General features: G+C 36.8%; 2 protein-coding genes across 4 annotated transcripts in view; one reads left to right on the top strand and one right to left on the bottom strand.

Moving 5' to 3' along the window:
• Nucleotides 1-289: 289 nt before the first annotated feature.
• Nucleotides 290-4,918, top strand: GIMD1 (GIMAP family P-loop NTPase domain containing 1). Its single transcript, XM_084263662.1, has 2 exons — nucleotides 290-684; nucleotides 3,167-4,918. The coding sequence occupies exons 1-2, from the start codon at nucleotides 292-294 to the stop codon at nucleotides 3,437-3,439; spliced, it is 666 nt and encodes a 221-aa protein (XP_084119788.1). The 5' UTR covers nucleotides 290-291; the 3' UTR covers nucleotides 3,440-4,918.
• Nucleotides 4,919-5,148: 230 nt separating this feature from the next.
• AIMP1 (aminoacyl tRNA synthetase complex interacting multifunctional protein 1) overlaps nucleotides 5,149-16,921 on the bottom strand; it is a 33,290-nt gene continuing 21,517 nt past the window's right edge. For 2 of the 3 annotated variants that reach the window (XM_084263450.1, XM_084263451.1), the window contains 3 exons: nucleotides 16,287-16,495; nucleotides 12,812-12,980; nucleotides 5,207-5,476 (listed from right to left, as the gene is read on the bottom strand). In XM_084263450.1, the coding sequence (XP_084119576.1) occupies nucleotides 5,310-5,476; nucleotides 12,812-12,980; nucleotides 16,287-16,495 (545 nt within the window). In that variant the 3' untranslated portion in view covers nucleotides 5,207-5,309. Of the gene's footprint in view, nucleotides 5,477-12,811; nucleotides 12,981-16,286; nucleotides 16,496-16,921 lie in introns of all 3 variants that reach the window. The other variant, XM_084263449.1, reaches the window with a different exon arrangement.

The raw sequence follows: 16,921 nt of genomic DNA, 5'->3' as shown, positions 1-16,921 counted from the left end.
GAATAACCGTTTAGGTTGTTCTTGTACCTGTGCCACCTTCCATCAGGTCTTGTTATTTCTAAGCAGCAGACTGGAAAGAAAGAACAGCAAAGAACCATCTTTGGAGCAGAAAGAGGTGTAAGTGCTGTACTGGATGACTGCCTGCACCACACAATCAAAAAAACATTTCAGGCAGGGGTGGACATTCAAGATAGGGAATTTTGCAATTTTTGCTGGATTTATGTTATCTGAAATAGCTCTTGTTATCTGTTCTTCATTTAAGTGACAGGGTTGTGGTTGAAAGCATAGACAATGGCAGACTGCAGTGAGATGACCATCAACCTTGTTGTCCTTGGAAGAAGTCAGACTGGCAAAAGCGCTGCTGGGAACAGCCTGCTGGGCAGCTCAGACTTTGAGAGTCGTCGTTCCCCGAGCTCTGTGACTACACGCTGCAGCCTCGGCCGCAGCTGCCGCATTTCACGGATTATACGCAGAAACGGCTGTGAGGTAGCTCTCCGCGTTCGAGTACTGGACACGCCAAGCTACCCTCACACTGCTCTGAGCAAAGAGCAGGTGAAAGACACAGTGAGATCAGCCCTGGCTCACCACTTTGGGGAGGGAGGCCTGCATCTAGCTCTCTTGGTCCTGAGGGCTGACCTGCCTCTGTGTCCGGATGAAAGCGATCACACAACTCAGTTCGTGCAGGTAACAATAAATAGAAGTCTCTACCTTAACAGCAACTCCTTTGTCTTCGGGTGACAATAACTGTGGAAGAATTGACTAGAAGTGAAATAAGAGAAGTGCAGCTGAAAACCCAGGCCAGCAGCTGAAACACCATTCACAAGTCCAACACCACAGCTACACTTAGCGCACTAAACCTGCGGAGAGCTAAGAATGCTCTCTTCTGTACAGTGGATCAGCACAAAGGAATTTAAGAACCAAATTTACCTACCAAAGCAAGCTTTTATCTCAGAAATTAGTTAATGCTTTATCATAATGGATCTAGCTTGAAGAGAAAGGTTAGCTAAAGCTAAAGTCATGTTACCTTGCTCACCTGCACTGTTTAAAACCAGAAGCAGAGAGCAAAATGTTCAGAGTCATGCAGAAAATCTAACTGGCCTAGGACAAGGATGCTCAGCACTGTCACTACTGCTGTATCTGTTCAAGAGAAAGTAATTAGAATGTTACCACAAAATTTACTCTAGCCAAGGGAAATTTCTAGCATAACAACTGACTTGAAGCAAATAATCAGAAGCTCCCAGAGAAAAGAAATATTTTGGAATTAGTTAAGCTACGTGGGGAGAGACACTAAAAAGGAATGGCTTTCTTCTCAGTTGGAGGTATCTCATTGCCACGCACATGTATCTCTGGAGAAGAAAAAAAAATGGAAAACAACAAATAATAAATGAGATACCACTCAGTTTATCTGTCTAATCAAGTCTTATCACCTGATGTAACTAATGTTAATTAAGTATATAATACATATGTAGATAAAAATATACTAATATGTGTAGACAGAAAAATAGCTGTGAAACTGCATTAGATTTGCTCTCCCGGTTTTTTCTCATTACACTCCACTGGTAGGCTACTCCTCACTTTTCCAGTACTTTGAGAATGGTCTCCAATTTCAACACATTCTTACTCATTATTAAGTTACCTGTATCTGTTTTCAGTGTTATTGTCTTTCCTCACAAATTCCTCTACTTCATGATATTTAAGAGAAAGCAGTATTTACTCAAAATATTTTTCTCTAAGCCAATGAAAAAGTCATCACACTCCTAGTTTGAGGTTGTTTTGGATCAAGTCCATGTGGGCATTAAATGCATAAAAGATGCCACCATGCCTTTTCTCTTTAAAAAGAAGCTTTAAAAACCCTGCAGGAAAGGAAATAATCATGTTTTAAAGTAACGAGAAAGCAACACTTCTGTTTAATGATCACAACTGGCTCCCAGCCTATGTAACGTTTGGCTTTTTAGTTACTTTCCCCTGAGAAGACCAGATGCTGTGATTTCATCAGACACAAATAATGCAGGATAGCTACCTGGGTGCTGGGAATATGAACAGTAACAGCTATATTTAAGTATGTCATTCCAAAAAGACACTAGCATGAAGACTACCTTTAGCGAGTGGGAGCTTTCACAATGACTCTCTGCAAATTAGGGATGGCATATTAAATGAAGAAGGGAAGAAGTAAACTACTGGCATATAAATCTCACTGGTATTCTTTTTCAGTAACATAGCCTAATGAATTGTGTGAGCAGCAGGGCACTATCCTCTCTCTCCAAAACTGATAACCTTAGTTTATGTCAAAACTTTGTATAGGTGCAATTTTTTTTTCCCCTCTCTAGTTTTTTAAACAGAGTAAACACTACCAATACATCAGGTTTTCCTAACTCCATGCTTACCTTGGAATTAGAAAGATAGCCTTTAAAGCAGTTTTAGAGAGCAGGTTTTGGTATTTAGGTAACTCTGGATCATAGACTTATTGCCAAAGTAGGTTTCTCATCATACACAAGGCCTGATTATTAATGCATTAAAGTTGTAACTTCATCTGTAAACAAAAAGCCCAATCTCTTACTAATACTATTTATTTTCTGTACTCTGCAGCTTGTTTTCTCCATTCTCCTTCATCAGATGAACCACAGCAGTTAAAGACAAACTCTAGTCCATCACTTCGGTTGATATATTTCATTTGTGTTTTTCCTGAACTACTGAAAACAGTTCAGTTTTATTGTTCACACCTGAAACTGCAGTTGGCTTTACCTAGAAATTAATCACTTTTTTCCCCACACACAGGGTGATTCTGTCTTTTTTTAAAAGATTTCAAAGAACTGTAAGTGTAGAAATGCCTATGTGGAAACTACTGATGTAAACTAATGCACAATACAGCTGAACAACCATTTTTCCTTATTTACATCGACGTTTTTTAACTGGAGAAATTCTATTAGCATCTGTAGTAAGAGAACAGAGAATTGCTAGTACCACACAACCACATCATTTCCACTGAAGGTGGATGTCAAGTGTCTTGGTAAGGTAAAAAACCCCATAAATTTCAGCAACTCAGATAACATGAACTGGCTTACCACCAGGAAAAGAACGTATCACTGGTCTGTTAACGCACAAAAATGAGGTGGGAGTGGGGAAAAGGAACAAGAAAAGATAACTAAGATTTTTTTTTTCATCACAGGAACTTCTGGGTCCCACATGGAAGAATTTCACTGCAGTTCTACTTACTCACGCAGACAAGACAGAAGAGGCTGGATTCAGTGAGGAAGAATATTTGCAGAGTGCCTCAAGTACCTTGTTGTCACTTTTGAGCTCAGTAGAGCATAAATACATTTTTCTAGACAACCAGAAAAGCATAATTAAAGAGGAAAGAGCTATTGTCTTAAGAAAGCTCTTGAATTTTGTCAGACAAAATAATTATCAAGTGCTTCAACTTAAACACAGAAAGGAATAAGGAATAAAATTAGCTTTCAGGTGCTCATTTGTTTATTTTCTATGGTAGGTAACATTTCATAGAAAGAAAAGAGTAGAAGCCATCAACTGGAAAATTCCACATCCATACAAATGCCTCCAAACACAGTTGGAACTAGTGCTTTAGATTACCATGCTACTTGACTTTCAAGTATCTCACACTACTGCATTCAGAATCCCAGCTTCCACCACAAAAATCGCAAGAAGCTTGTTCTCTAAGCCACGTTCTTAATATGTATGCAGTCACAAATGAGATTTTATGCTGCACCAGATTGTATATTGAAAGTCATACAGAAGACAGATCTGGAAGGGAGGAAAAAAAAATAAAGGTGAAAGGCACAGGAGTTCAGACTGAAAGAGCATCTTTGCTCCCTTTTAGCTTTCCAGTATTTAAAACTAAGATTTATATACTGTAAAATGTTTCCTTACCTTGATTCAGGATTAGTTAGAATTGAGATTTCGAACCTCAAGAATTTTATTTAATGTAACATTACTGGATATGAAGTTTACATGGCAGATAATATAGCTCCCATGTGCTTAATGCTATTTGGCACACTTAAAAGAACTAATTTATTGTTTATTCCCAGATGCACAAAAATTTAACAGTTTATAGGCACATACAAAACTAATTCAGAAAAGAAATCTGTTCAACTCTTGCGCCTGTTCCTTTTAATTTTATCATTATCATTTTGTTTTCCCTCCCAATTTACTGAATGTAGTTCAAAGCCTGCTTGAGAGAGGCTTAGTTTTTTTTATTCCAGTTGTTAAATAAGCACTTACTGTTGCAGTTGTTAAAGTAACCAGTTAATTAAATATTATATGCCAAAATATCTGAAGTACCTCTAAATAGTCACTTAAAAAGCTTATTGTAAACTGAACTAAAATATTTTCAGACTATTAAAAGACAGGAATTTATAGTAGCAATTTGAGGCTATTGCCATAGCAACCACAACTATTTGTACTAAATTATTATGAAATAATTCTATATGTAAAAAATGAAGAAGCTATTTCTGTTAGAAGCAAAGTATCTTTTGTATAACATATCACTGCATAAAGAAACATTAAAAAACTGTTTCATCATACATGTTTTGGCTTTTTTTAAATATTTAACTAGCTCTGCCAATCTATTTGCTATTCATTCTTCTTTAGTACTATCATCTATCATTTGGAAAGAAATCTAAGTGGACTAGAAAAAGAACTATTTTAGCAATGATCTCATTGACAACCGCTTAACTGTGGGACATGGAGGCATGTCCATTTGTACATCTTAGGGCATAAAGGGTTATAGTTTAATCTTCTCATTACAGTTGTCAGCAGACTACTGAGATAACAGAGCCAAGAACAAAGGTGCAGAGGCTTATAATGTACCTGAAAAGTGCTTGGGAGAAAAAAAAACGTCTAAAAGGTGACTAGAAGAGTGAAGACAATTTATGGTCTTTGCTGACCAACTCCTACTCCTATTACTTCACTGACCAACTGCTCCTAAAGAGCAGTTAGTACATAAGGAACGTGGCAGACATTTCCTTATCGAGATGCATTTGCTCCACAGGTTCTCCAAATCCTTTAGGTGTCTGGAAAATAGGACTGTAATCCTAGCAGGAATTGGCAATGAAATCTTGAGCTCTGAATGGCTAATGACTGTTGACAACACCGCACCTCAAGGACAGTATGCATTGTGAATGAGTGAACTGTGAACATTTTGCAGGTATAACACATTCTGTATCTCTGAAACAGGAGTCAAACAAAACAAAAAAGGTACCAGCCATGCATTTCAGAGGAGTATGCTTTCGTGTTTTTTATTGTGCTTCCATTACTTTCCATTTCAACATCTGAAAAAAGCTTCTAACAACCATTTATTTAATTCCACTGTTTGCCATGGTCTCTGCCCTGCAGACTCCTTTCCCTTTCACTTCAAACGGAACTCCTTTGTACGTAGCAACACACTGGTCATTGGTTTGAAGATCAGGTTGAATTTGCTCCCAAATCTTCTTCTTGGGATTAAGTTCCTTCTCAGGATCTCCTGTTTTAAAACAAAGAATAACCTAATAGCACACAACACAGAAGGCAGAGCAAGAGCTCTATGTATGTACACATCTGTGATAGCCCCCATCACTGCACACACTTCTGAAGGGGAAAAAAACCCACTACCTGTGACTCTCAAAATGAAAACTTTAATCAGAATCAGGGATTGTCTAGGAAATGTCTTCAAGGCCCCTCTCAAAATCCTGATCTTTCAGGGGGAAAAGGTTGTAACAGACCACAAATGCGGTCAAAAGGAAGAAATCAAACCACTGCTAGTTGTTGGTTTACAAATTTAAGAGACCAAAAAGATTCCTAAGAATTTACTAAATACAGACCACAGAAACACAGTACTTGCCAAGACACAGGTTTGTCAGCATCTTAAGTTTAGGAACTAATGAATTTTTATACGCAATTAATATTAAATGAATTTGGCAGGTGTCCTTATAGTTAAGAAATACTGAGCTCAGACAAGAATAGTCCAGAATTAGGACACTGACACATAATTTTAGCCCCAAGTTTCTGTTCTATTTTTTATACTTGTTGACAAGCTCTGGTGCTTTCAGTAACAGCAGCATTAGAGGTCAACTTTTTTTTCAACAGTTACAGACTTGGTCTATAGGTCTCAGTTCCCCATTTTCTGTGTGTACACCATGATAAAGCTACTTATGCCCCACAGGTATTGACAATCTAACTACATGAGCAAATCTGGCTATTGAAGCACCTGTAATGACCACAAAAATGCATGTTTCTACTACTAATATTTTGAAATACTGTTAAAAATTACATAAAACACTGAAACATATTCAGTCACATTTTTTCTTATTTTTAAATCGGCATGAAATATGAAGTACAGGAACAAACCACCTTCAATAAGCCATAAACATACTGAATAAACTGCTCCTTGTTGACATAATCTAGATAAAGCAGGACAACCAACTCACTGTACAATTATTTTCTGTTCAAAAGTCAAGTAAATTTAATCTCTTAATTCTAACACAATGGAGATTATCTTAAAGAAAAAAGATTTCATTAAAGAAGTTATTTAATCATAGCTCTCTTGACCTTTTGTGTGGAATAGGCAGGACAAAAAAATCCCCCAAAATACTAATTTCACATACGTTACGAGAATATTTAAGTGTTGAGAGGGATCCCATACTATTTCATTGTTGATTCTCTCTCTCTGTATGCATGTATGTATATTTACTTGCTTGGAGTGCCATATTGACACCATTCTGCTCAAACTATTAAAATCTTAAGTTCCAGAAAAAACAAGAATCACAAAACAAATCCTAGTAAACAGATCCTCCCAGAGGAGCCAGGAGTTCCTATAGAAAAACAAGTAGTTCTCTAAGTGAGCACAATATCAAGTATTCTAATCTTCTATTATTCAGTGTCCCCAAAGGTTCAGGAAGAAAAACTATAAGGCTACAGGGCTTTAAAGATACATGTTTCTAGTAGCTGGTTCAAATTCATGACTGCAGTGAGTGTAAGAAGTAGACCAGGCCAGATTTCTCTGTTAGGTGGGCCAGCTTTGCCAGAAAAAAGATTCAGTAATGCAGTACAGTTATTTCACAATCACAGTGTACTTCATATTTAAAAGAAAAACTATTAATAGCATTAATAAACATTTAGAGCTGTGTATTTTCACAAAAATAAAAATCCTGCTCAGTGCTCAAGTTCAGAGACAGACTCCATTTAGACCAAAGTGAATGCATACGAATAAAATCATTAAACAGAATGTTAAACAATCCATTGTGTATTTCCTTCCCCCTCCTCAAATATAAAAAGCAAGTGAATTTTTTTAGTAAGAAAAAAGCCTGACTTATTATAAAAAACACACTTTGGATGTTAGTAAGTTTCTTCAGAATCTGCATCAAGCTCCCTTGGGATCTGTGGTAAACTCAGATTAGATTAGCATAGGCACTGATTTTAAATACTACCAGAACTTTAGGCTGTGCATTTTCCTATGTATTTTCCTCACTGCATTCCTCCTTCCCAGAAAATATTTTTAGAAGGGTTTCTATAAATAAAATAAATATAAACTTGTAATGGTTTAAGGAGCTTCTCACTCTCTTTATACAAAAAGAGGCAAATAAGTGGCCCCAAATTTTGTGAAAGATGTCAGAGTCTAGCAGTTTAAATATTATAAAAAGACTATCTTCATAATAAGCATAAAACCCTCCACTCTTTAAAACAGCTCGGTAACTATTTAAAGAGTGTACTTCAGTGCAAGAAGAGGCAAAAAGATGCTGTGATGAGCGTGACCTTATGAAAAGATAATACCACTTAGTCCTGTAGACTATAACTATGTAGCTGAAGGAAAGCATCCATACACCAAGGCTTTGAATAAAGCAACCTATTAAATACAGACCAAACACTGTACTCCAGTTTTAGCACCTTTTTTCTTTAAAGAGACAGTTATTAACTAAATTGCCAGGGATTCTTAGACCAGAATGATTATTTAATTATGTAACTTAAATAACAGATTTGTGATTCTAGTGGCATTTTCCCATTGAAGAATTTCATGAAAGTGTGACTAGTACTACTATTGGAAAGAAGATTTCAGTTAGCTGTGAAAACTCCAAGAACTATTGTTGTCTTACAGGTATTACCATGTAGGATGGTATAGCATTTACAGACACACAATGGAATAAATTTTCTATGGCTTATAAATCTGCTCCATTGAAGGTAGATACAAATTTGGTAAAGTTTTGTTGGGCCTTTTTTGTATTAAGATCTTGATAATTCATGTATTGGGAGTACTGAACAGTGTTAAAGTTCCCCTCAGGGCAATGTTATCAAACAAACAAGAAATAAACACTCCTCTGAACCATATTCCTTATCATAACTCTCCTCTAGGACACTCAAGATAGTTATAGGAAAATCTCAAGTGTCTGCAGAAAAGTCTAGTTGGTTTCAATAAAGATACCACTTACTTAGACTAAAATGAACATGGAAAAATAGACAGTTTCTCATGATTACTTTGTATGGTGGAAAGAGTAGGCTTAAAAATAACTTTATCCAGAGCTGCATGATAGGCAGCTGTGCATGTTTTACAGTTGCTTTACTTCTGCTGCTGCTTCTGCTGCTTCATAGGCTTTCATATTTCAAGCTAAAATAAGACCCAGCTGTCCTTTCTATTTTAGTTTCAAGGACTCATGCTGAATCTTTACACTTCAAAATTACTGTCTAAGAAGGTTTTGATCAGAATATCAATGGCTATAGTTAAGCACTGAAATTCAACTACATCTGAACGTAGCAAAGATTCTACCCGTCTGATAATGTGAAGATGCAGATTGGCTTTAGGGAGACAGCAGCTAAGAAGAACATGAGATTTTATCACCAAAAAAAAAAAAAAGGTGAGAAGATGATAGAGACATGCAACCCCATTAAAAATTGAGAAAGTCTTTCAGTCTCCCAGTATGCTTACCCCCATAAAGGATAAAAGAAAAAACCAAACAGCTATTTAAAAAGGAGAAAAAGAAAAAAACAGAGAAAGGAATTGAGGGGTGGGAAGGAGGAAACCAAACCAAAAGTTGGACAAGGTGGTGATGACAACCTTAGTCTCTAGCTAAGAGAAAAAACCCACAAACAAACAAAAAACTAAAGCAACCCAAAACCTACCAATGAACAGTATGAACATCTTTGTGACAAAAGCAGTATGCAAAAGCAAAGTTATAGAAGCAACTATCAGAATTTTTTTTTAAGTACCCATGCATCAAATGTGATTTTATGATCATGAAGTGAGTAGGAACAAGCAAGGAAAAAAAGCAAGTCTTAAAACCCCATAAAGTAAGTTTTATGTTACTAGGAGATACCACACTTCTTTGCACTATTAAGCATTAAGTACATTTTCAAAAGTTAATGATCAACTTCAATCCTATACCTATTGATTTTTCTGAGCAACTACTTAAGAAGCAACTGCCATGTTTCAGACTACAATCTATAGCTCTGGATATACAAGTTTTTCAACAGGGTTGTAAATGTCTTTGTTTGGCACTTATCAGCGCTCCCTGTCTTTGGCTGCCTGTCAGAAGGAAACCGATATAAAAGGGCACAAAACTCTGTATCACACACAGGCTGCAGGTCATAACTTTAGAACTAGTAAAGCTTCAGCTTATCTTATCTTTTAAGACTCCAAATGAACAGAATATCTGTATACTTTAAGACCTAGGAACAACTTTAGAACAAATCAGTTTCTATAACTGATTTGCTCTAGGAAAAGCTTTTTGCAACTGCAAAACAATCCTGGAGTCAAATAGCTTTAATTATTTTGATAAAACTTACCTAATTAGTCATGTGCAAGAATAGATAGATATGCTGGCTAACAAGAGAACAGCACTACTACCAGCTTTCACATTACTTTCAAATGCCAAAGATACTTGAGAGAGAAGTTTGGAGTAAGGTTATGCCTCAGACAAAAACAAACAAAAAAGACCCTCCAGCCTTTCAAAACAGCCACAAGCCCAGGCTGACTTGTTCATCGTTTTTCAGGGCCCATGCCCCAGAAGGGTTTACTCTTAAGCTCGATGCTCTCTTGCACATTCATTTCCACAGTAACAGCAAGCAATACAAGTGTATCCTTGCATGTAACAGAGCTCACAAATCCAACATTTTATCTATCTTGACTCACAGATTTGGTAACTACTAGAAGTTATGAATGAGTATTCCTGCAATTTAGTCAATGCTATTGCTGAAGCCTTTCAGATTTCAGTATAGCTTACCAATTCTGCATCTCCAATAACAAGCTTGGTATATTTTTTATTACAGAAAACTAAAATTTATAATAATTCTGCAAGACTGATTTCCTTCTTAAACATGGTGTTATTTTAAAATGTTTTCAAAACAGAGCATTAAGTCACAGCAGAGAGCGCTATCTTTGTGTTTCAAAAATACCTAGGTAGACCACTGCATCATATACCAATGGAAAAATATTTTTAGATCATCATAGTTTCAACAATTAAAAGTATACAAAGTTCTATATACATACTTATGTGTATAGATTTATGAAAGGTATTTCATTCAAGCACATTTAATCATAGAGCTTGCCAGGAGTTTCAGAAAGAAACACTGCTCTACAGCTAGAAATTGTCAGAGGTGCAATAGCTTTAAAAAATTGTGTTCCTATGTAGAAAACAGAAAGTAACCCTATTTTCTCCATGTGAAAGCCAACTTTTCAGCAACAAATTCATCCTGAAGATGAATACTCTGATGATCAACACACAAGCATTTCCCAATATGGGAAATGCTGGGAGTTAGACCACTTTTTTTTCCTTAAGATAAAGTGATACAGTGATCCTGACCAGAAGACCACTGCTCATCTGTATCTCAGTGATCCACCTAACAGTAAACCTAAGTAGTTCTGGGTTTCTACTACTCAAGTTTGTAGGGCAAAGGATAAACATAGCCAGCTGACTGTAACAGAGGAGTCTGCAAGGTGCTCCCACCTGGCACCAGCAACTGAGCCCCCTGGGTTGATTGAATGATACTGGATAGATTGACCTTCAATATAAGGAGAATAAAAAGTATTTGCCGGCTGTGGATTTTAGTGGAGTGTGGCTACAGCAGTTTGAGCTGTTTTGCTAAAGCAGCTACAAAATTTAAACATAACAGAGGGATGGCCTTGAAGATAAAGAAAGTGAAGATAGGGAAGCAATAAATAGTAAGACCAACAACCAATTAAGAGACAGAGTATATCTAGTGTTCAGCTAAAAGGGGTTTCTAACTAGTTTGTGCAGGAGTGTGTTTTTGAGAGCAGGAATGCGTTTTTGAGACTGTAGAAAACTGTAAAGCACATATGCTGAAGGAAAAGGTAAAAAGTTCACTGAGAGGAAGACGTCCAGCCTTCATCCCTGAAGACCACCATAAGACCCCCGAGTGTCACTGAGCATGCTTTAGCTAGGAGTTAGCGTAAATTGCTTCTTGGAAATAATTTGCATAACCCTTCTTCTTAGAAATATGCAGCGTTAATCTGTACAAATATGAGAAATTTTGTTGTAAACGGTGCACACTTTAGGAGTGATCCCCTGTGTGCCCAGTGCTGCAATAAAGAATACCTGCTTAATAGTTACCAAGGCTGTTGAGCTTTGCTTCTGGCTTTGAGGCTTCAGCATGTCCTCACCTTTATGCAACAGTGCAGCATCAAGTCCTCACATGAACTTCCCTGCTGTTTGACATTCAAAATTAGTAAGAAAATACAACAATAGCTTGAATGCCACTTCTCTTTGGGGAATCTCTTCCATAGACAGGGAATGCTCAGCATGCTGCATGCACATGGATCAAAAGGCTGTCTGATGCTGCATCAACTCGGGCTTCCCATTACCTATGCGATGTTAGATTATTTATACTGTTCCCACTTTTCAGTGCCAGTTCTAACAAACGGCATTTTAAATGCTACTTTACACAGTTTATTTATAGAGTGTATTTCTTTGTGAGATCACGATGCAACAGCACTTCCTGATGAAAAAACACCTAAAAACATGATAGAGAGAAAATAACAATGCTAAAAATGCCAGCAACTGGAGAAACTAAATCCAACCATATCTCTTCCTGCCTATGAGGACAATGAACTGCTATTTGGGTAGAAGGGAAGCATTCACCAACACACTGCATCTGTTATGCTCGAGTTCCCAATATGCAGGGTCAGGAAGCAATTATTATTATCACTGATTAGGAGGTAAAGGAAGTGGGAAAATGGATGGGGAAAAAATGTGTCTTCTGAGAAAGTTTAGATTATTTTATTTGTATTCTGAAAAATATATGTGGATTTATTGATTTAATTAAGTGGGAAGAAGTCCAATGTCTTTGGAGACACAAAAAGCATGGTGTTTTCAATACTGTAGGTTCCTCTCATATTCTTCTCCTCCAATACTCTCCAGCTCCTATAACTCCACACACAAAAAAAAGCCTATCTCAAGTTATGACACTAGTTAAGGGGAAGAGCTGGAAACAGGAGCTTATTTCTTACACTGAGACACTGGGAAAGATACTTTACAATTACTTACTGTAACTTACAAGGCACAAATACGCTTGTCCATACATTTCAAAAGCAGATGTACTTATTGAGACTTATAGAGTGGGTGATTTTATATCTAAGTACTTTGCAACTTTTTCAAGTTATAGTTATTTACCTGTATTTTCCAATTTTTGGCAGGTATTTCCAATCCTTTATCTACATAATCTTAGCACGCCAATAATAAAAAAGTTTGAATATAACTAACTCAGAAAATGTCAACCAAAAATATAACCAACTTTAAAATACTATTTTATCTGTTTCAACCCTGAGGTCATTTTGACATACCTATTTTCTCCAATTTCCCAAACTCCTACTTACCAGGAAAACCTTCAAAAGTGATTCTATCTCCAGGTACTGCCCCAGGAGGGGGAGCCAGAATTTCCACTTTTTCTGGGGAGCTGGCACACATCACCATTGCTTGAGATACTACCCCTCTCATCTTTGCAGGCTTCAAGTTACAGAGTAGTATAGCCATCCGATTCTGCATCTTGGGGGAGAGAAAACAGAAGGATGTGAATACTTAAAGTCTACATTCTTTTGGGGGTTTTATTTCATTCTAATAAAACAATTACAATGAAGAGACTTTAACATGAACAAAAGAAGCAAACAGCAACAAATGCCCAATTGTAATGCCTGCATACCAGTAACAAATGGCACTTAAACCACTTCAGAGTAGGCCACAGAATGATGGAGTAAATGCTGAATTGTGATGCGCTTATCATGGAAAGACAAAACATGCAATTCAGAAAATCAAAAAGCTGGTGATGCAGTTGTCCCACATTCCATCTTTACTCATTCTAGATGACCACTTCGTCCCACTTTGCATAGAGCAGTGTTAACTAATTTCCATTTAACAGCAACAGCAAAAACACTACAAATTACACTCGCTCACAGATAAATATTTCCAACTGTGTACTATCAGGATACAAGCGTTTAACATAATGAGCTTACTTCAATCTTCAATTTACCTTAATATAAAATCAAAGCATTTGGGTGGGGTTTTTTTATAACCACTAAAAATGACTGTGTATACTGCACACTGAAATTTGTTAAAGCAAAACTGTAAAACTAGATTTCTTCCTTTCTTGTTTTAGTTTAATAAAAGTTACAAGAGTAAGCCAGAGAAAGGATACTCTGTTATGGGACACCAACACACTCTAGCCCAGAAAACAAACCACACTTTGAAACTGAATAAAAACTAAAGCTAGAAGTTTCTTCGTAGACAGACAGAAAGTAAGGAAGCCTTAATTCCCATACTCCTCATGCACAATAAATTATCTAGCACTGAATAACAGTGAGCAGATGGATGGATATACAGAAGAAAAATATTTCTGCACATTGATTGTTTTAAAACCAGAGTGTTGCAATGTCAACAGCAACAAAAACCCCTCCTCAATTTATTACGTTTGCCTGGATCTTAAGTTTTCCTTAAATTTATCTTAATCAAACATAATGTACAAATTACGAGCTTGGTTACACAGATATTTCTATTTGTTTCATGTCTGAAAAGAAACACAGTAGCATTTCATACAGGCTTGAAGCAAAATGGTACAAAAGCAGAGGAAAAAAATTAGTTTGTTTTAAGAAAGGTCTTGTATTACACAGCAGGTGTTAATATGTTTGCAGTCATGTTGTAGTCAGTGTTCCTTATGATTTATAGAAATATGTTTTCCCTGACAACTACACAAGAAAAATTATTAGATCAAGATCATGTATAAAGAATATAATTTCCAGTCTAAGAAATATAAATTCCAGGACCATTTGCTAATTCCTGGACGGACAATACTAACTCTTAACCAATAACAGGAAAAGAGATGAAGCCATATAAGTAGAAAAAAAATGTTTCTGCTATAGAAATGAAATTATACAGTTCATAACAGATCTAGCTGTAATGCATCTTCTCACAAAAGAAGGTTGTAGGACGGTGTTCCTGGAGGTTGATGGCTGCCATGAGGATCATGAGGATCTCTTAGGCTAAAGGGGACTTCAGGAGGTTGAAAAGGTGACACTTGAGAATTGTCCTAATCTCAAGAATGATTGCTCGAGACAGGTATTGATGCTAAGACTACACAGAGTTCCACTTCAAAAAGCCATGTGCAGTGCCAGAAAAGCTGTCAATTCCTGTAACATTTGAAAAAGTTCTCCAGTTGCTGATGAAAGCCATCAGCATTGGTATGGTCCACCTCATATATCACCACCTTCAATATCCCTGTTACTGACATATCTATCTATACATAATACTTGAGGGTGCAGCTTCTGACTTGGGTTCACCATCAGTGGAGCACAAAATCAATAAACCACACACACAAAGTGGGCATGCAAGATGTTTTCACACTCATAAATAACTTGCACTGCATACTGAAGATACACATTGTGTGCTTCCTAACTAAAGTAAAATCAGATGATACAAATACTACAGCCTCAAACACTGCTAAACAGCCACATCAAACACTGCAATCATAATGGCTTAACTTTTGGTGAATTAGGTCTACAGCAATTGAGCCAATATATAAGTTTTTATTTATTTAAATATACAGCAGTAGTCCCATACCAGGCTTTCACATTTCCCAAGACTTTAAAAATAACAAAGATGGAAGCTTGTCCCTAAGAATTTGCTATCTAATAAGAAACCTGCCAAAAGCAAAACCAGGCAGACAAATTAACTGTTCCCAAAGAACATGCAAGAATGCTTCCTAAGTCTCTGTAAATGAGTACTTTAGGCTACGTTTTCCAGAGAGAAAACAGGTTAAAGAGAACAGACTATTTCTGCTGCTGCATTCTATAACTTTATGGTTGTAAGTGTATTTAGAAAGGCTTTTAAGATGTTTTTCCTACACGCATTCTTGAGCGTGGACTGCTAAAAAACGAGTAATTTGAGATTTTGCCCGCTGCAAATCCAGTAACTAACAGAATAGTTTCTGTATTCAGTCATTTTATATTTTAGTTGAATAACTTTATGTATCATAAAACTGTGATTGTTGTTTTTAATTGCCTACTACATTTGCAGTCTTACCACAGGGACAGGGTGTGAATAGGGATTGAAAAGGCATTGGAAAAAATATAGCTTTTCCACACTAAGATCAATTCCTTCCCAACTGCAGTTGCTCTACACAACGTTGCTTTAATTGCCAAGCTTGCATTTGAATTTAGAAGTACCCTTTTGTCAATTCCTCCCTTCCACTAACTCCTTAGAAGAGGTGTGAAAGGAAAATGTAATCTTGAAGTCTTATGTTGTTCCCAGGACATACACAAACCATGCATATCAAACACAGATGTTTCTCAACTAAAAGAAGTATAGAGCCAGACTCTATTCCCAAGTAAAAATATTCATTTTGTATTCCACTGTTGTTTAAGCTGCTCACTGCCAGCTAAGGTAAATTTACATGGTCTTTGCTTTACTGCATGTCAAACACTTCAACTAAATAGAGTTGGAAGGCAAAGCTTTCAAAAGTTTGGATGATAGGAAAAAAGTTAATACATGTTCTCTACTACCTACTAGGAAACTCCAAAGGGAGAGTAACACCTGTTTGGTTTAGGAGTCCACTGTGTGCCAATAGCATCACAGAAGTCAGAATGAGATCCCAGGATAGAAGCACTGCAAACAGAAAGGAACTGTTCTGGAGCAAGGGTACTTGTCTGTTTTCTGGTGAAAGTTGTTAGGCACTACTCCGATTTTATTTTTGTTTTCGTAACTGCAACAATCTTTTAGCAGAATGAAAGCGCACCCAATAAGCGGATGAAGGTCTTAAGAAAGTGTAGGAAAAAAGTTATCAGTTAAAAATTCTGTAAATACCTTATCCAGAGGAACATATTTCACTAAACCGCTGACAACAGTCCTTGGGCTTGCCTCACCAACATCAACTTGCTCAACATACAGGCTGTCTGCATCCGGATGCTTTTCCGCAGTAATAATGCAGCCAACACGAAGATCCAGACGAGAAACATCTACAGGTTTTGCATCACTACTTCCAGCAGCTGTCTGCTGTTTCTTCTCCTTTTCACCTATTAAAGAGAGTTTAGCTCATGAACTAAAACATTTTAAAAGCATAAATAATGTCTATGACTATTGCCAGGGAAAAGCTAGTTTACAATCTCAGAAATAAGTAAATCCAGCATAAAACACAAGTGAAGAGTAAAGAGCTGCACCGCCATTACTAGCTGCCAGTGGCAAATCATCATGTGATTGACAATTTACATTGTTACAAATAATTACCGCTTTAAGAAATATGTATTTTCTTGCTTGTAAATTGAAGTCATCCTGAACTTCAAGTGTAGCAAACATGTGACATACACACTCTACTCATGGTTTGCAGAGGCTTTATCCCACGGTGATACAAGAGTTTATCATCACTCATAGATTCTGTATTGTATAAAGCAGCACTGAAGCAACACTCCCCATACTCAGCTGCCTATTTAGATATTCCTTTC

The sequence above is a fragment of the Gallinula chloropus genome (genome assembly GCF_964237585.1).
Source record: "Gallinula chloropus genome assembly, chromosome: 4".
Lineage (NCBI taxonomy): Eukaryota > Metazoa > Chordata > Aves > Gruiformes > Rallidae > Gallinula > Gallinula chloropus.
The sequence above is the reverse complement of the archived record's forward strand: the minus strand, read 5'-3'. Positions and strand labels throughout refer to the sequence as shown.

Bases quoted from the DNA above. Each gene is read 5' to 3' on its own strand.
- GIMD1 (XM_084263662.1), top strand. From the start codon at position 292: ATGGCAGACTGCAGTGAGATGACCATCAACCTTGTTGTCCTTGGAAGA. The intron at 685-3,166 runs GTAACAATAAAT...TTTTCATCACAG, and splicing joins ACACAACTCAGTTCGTGCAG to GAACTTCTGGGTCCCACATG.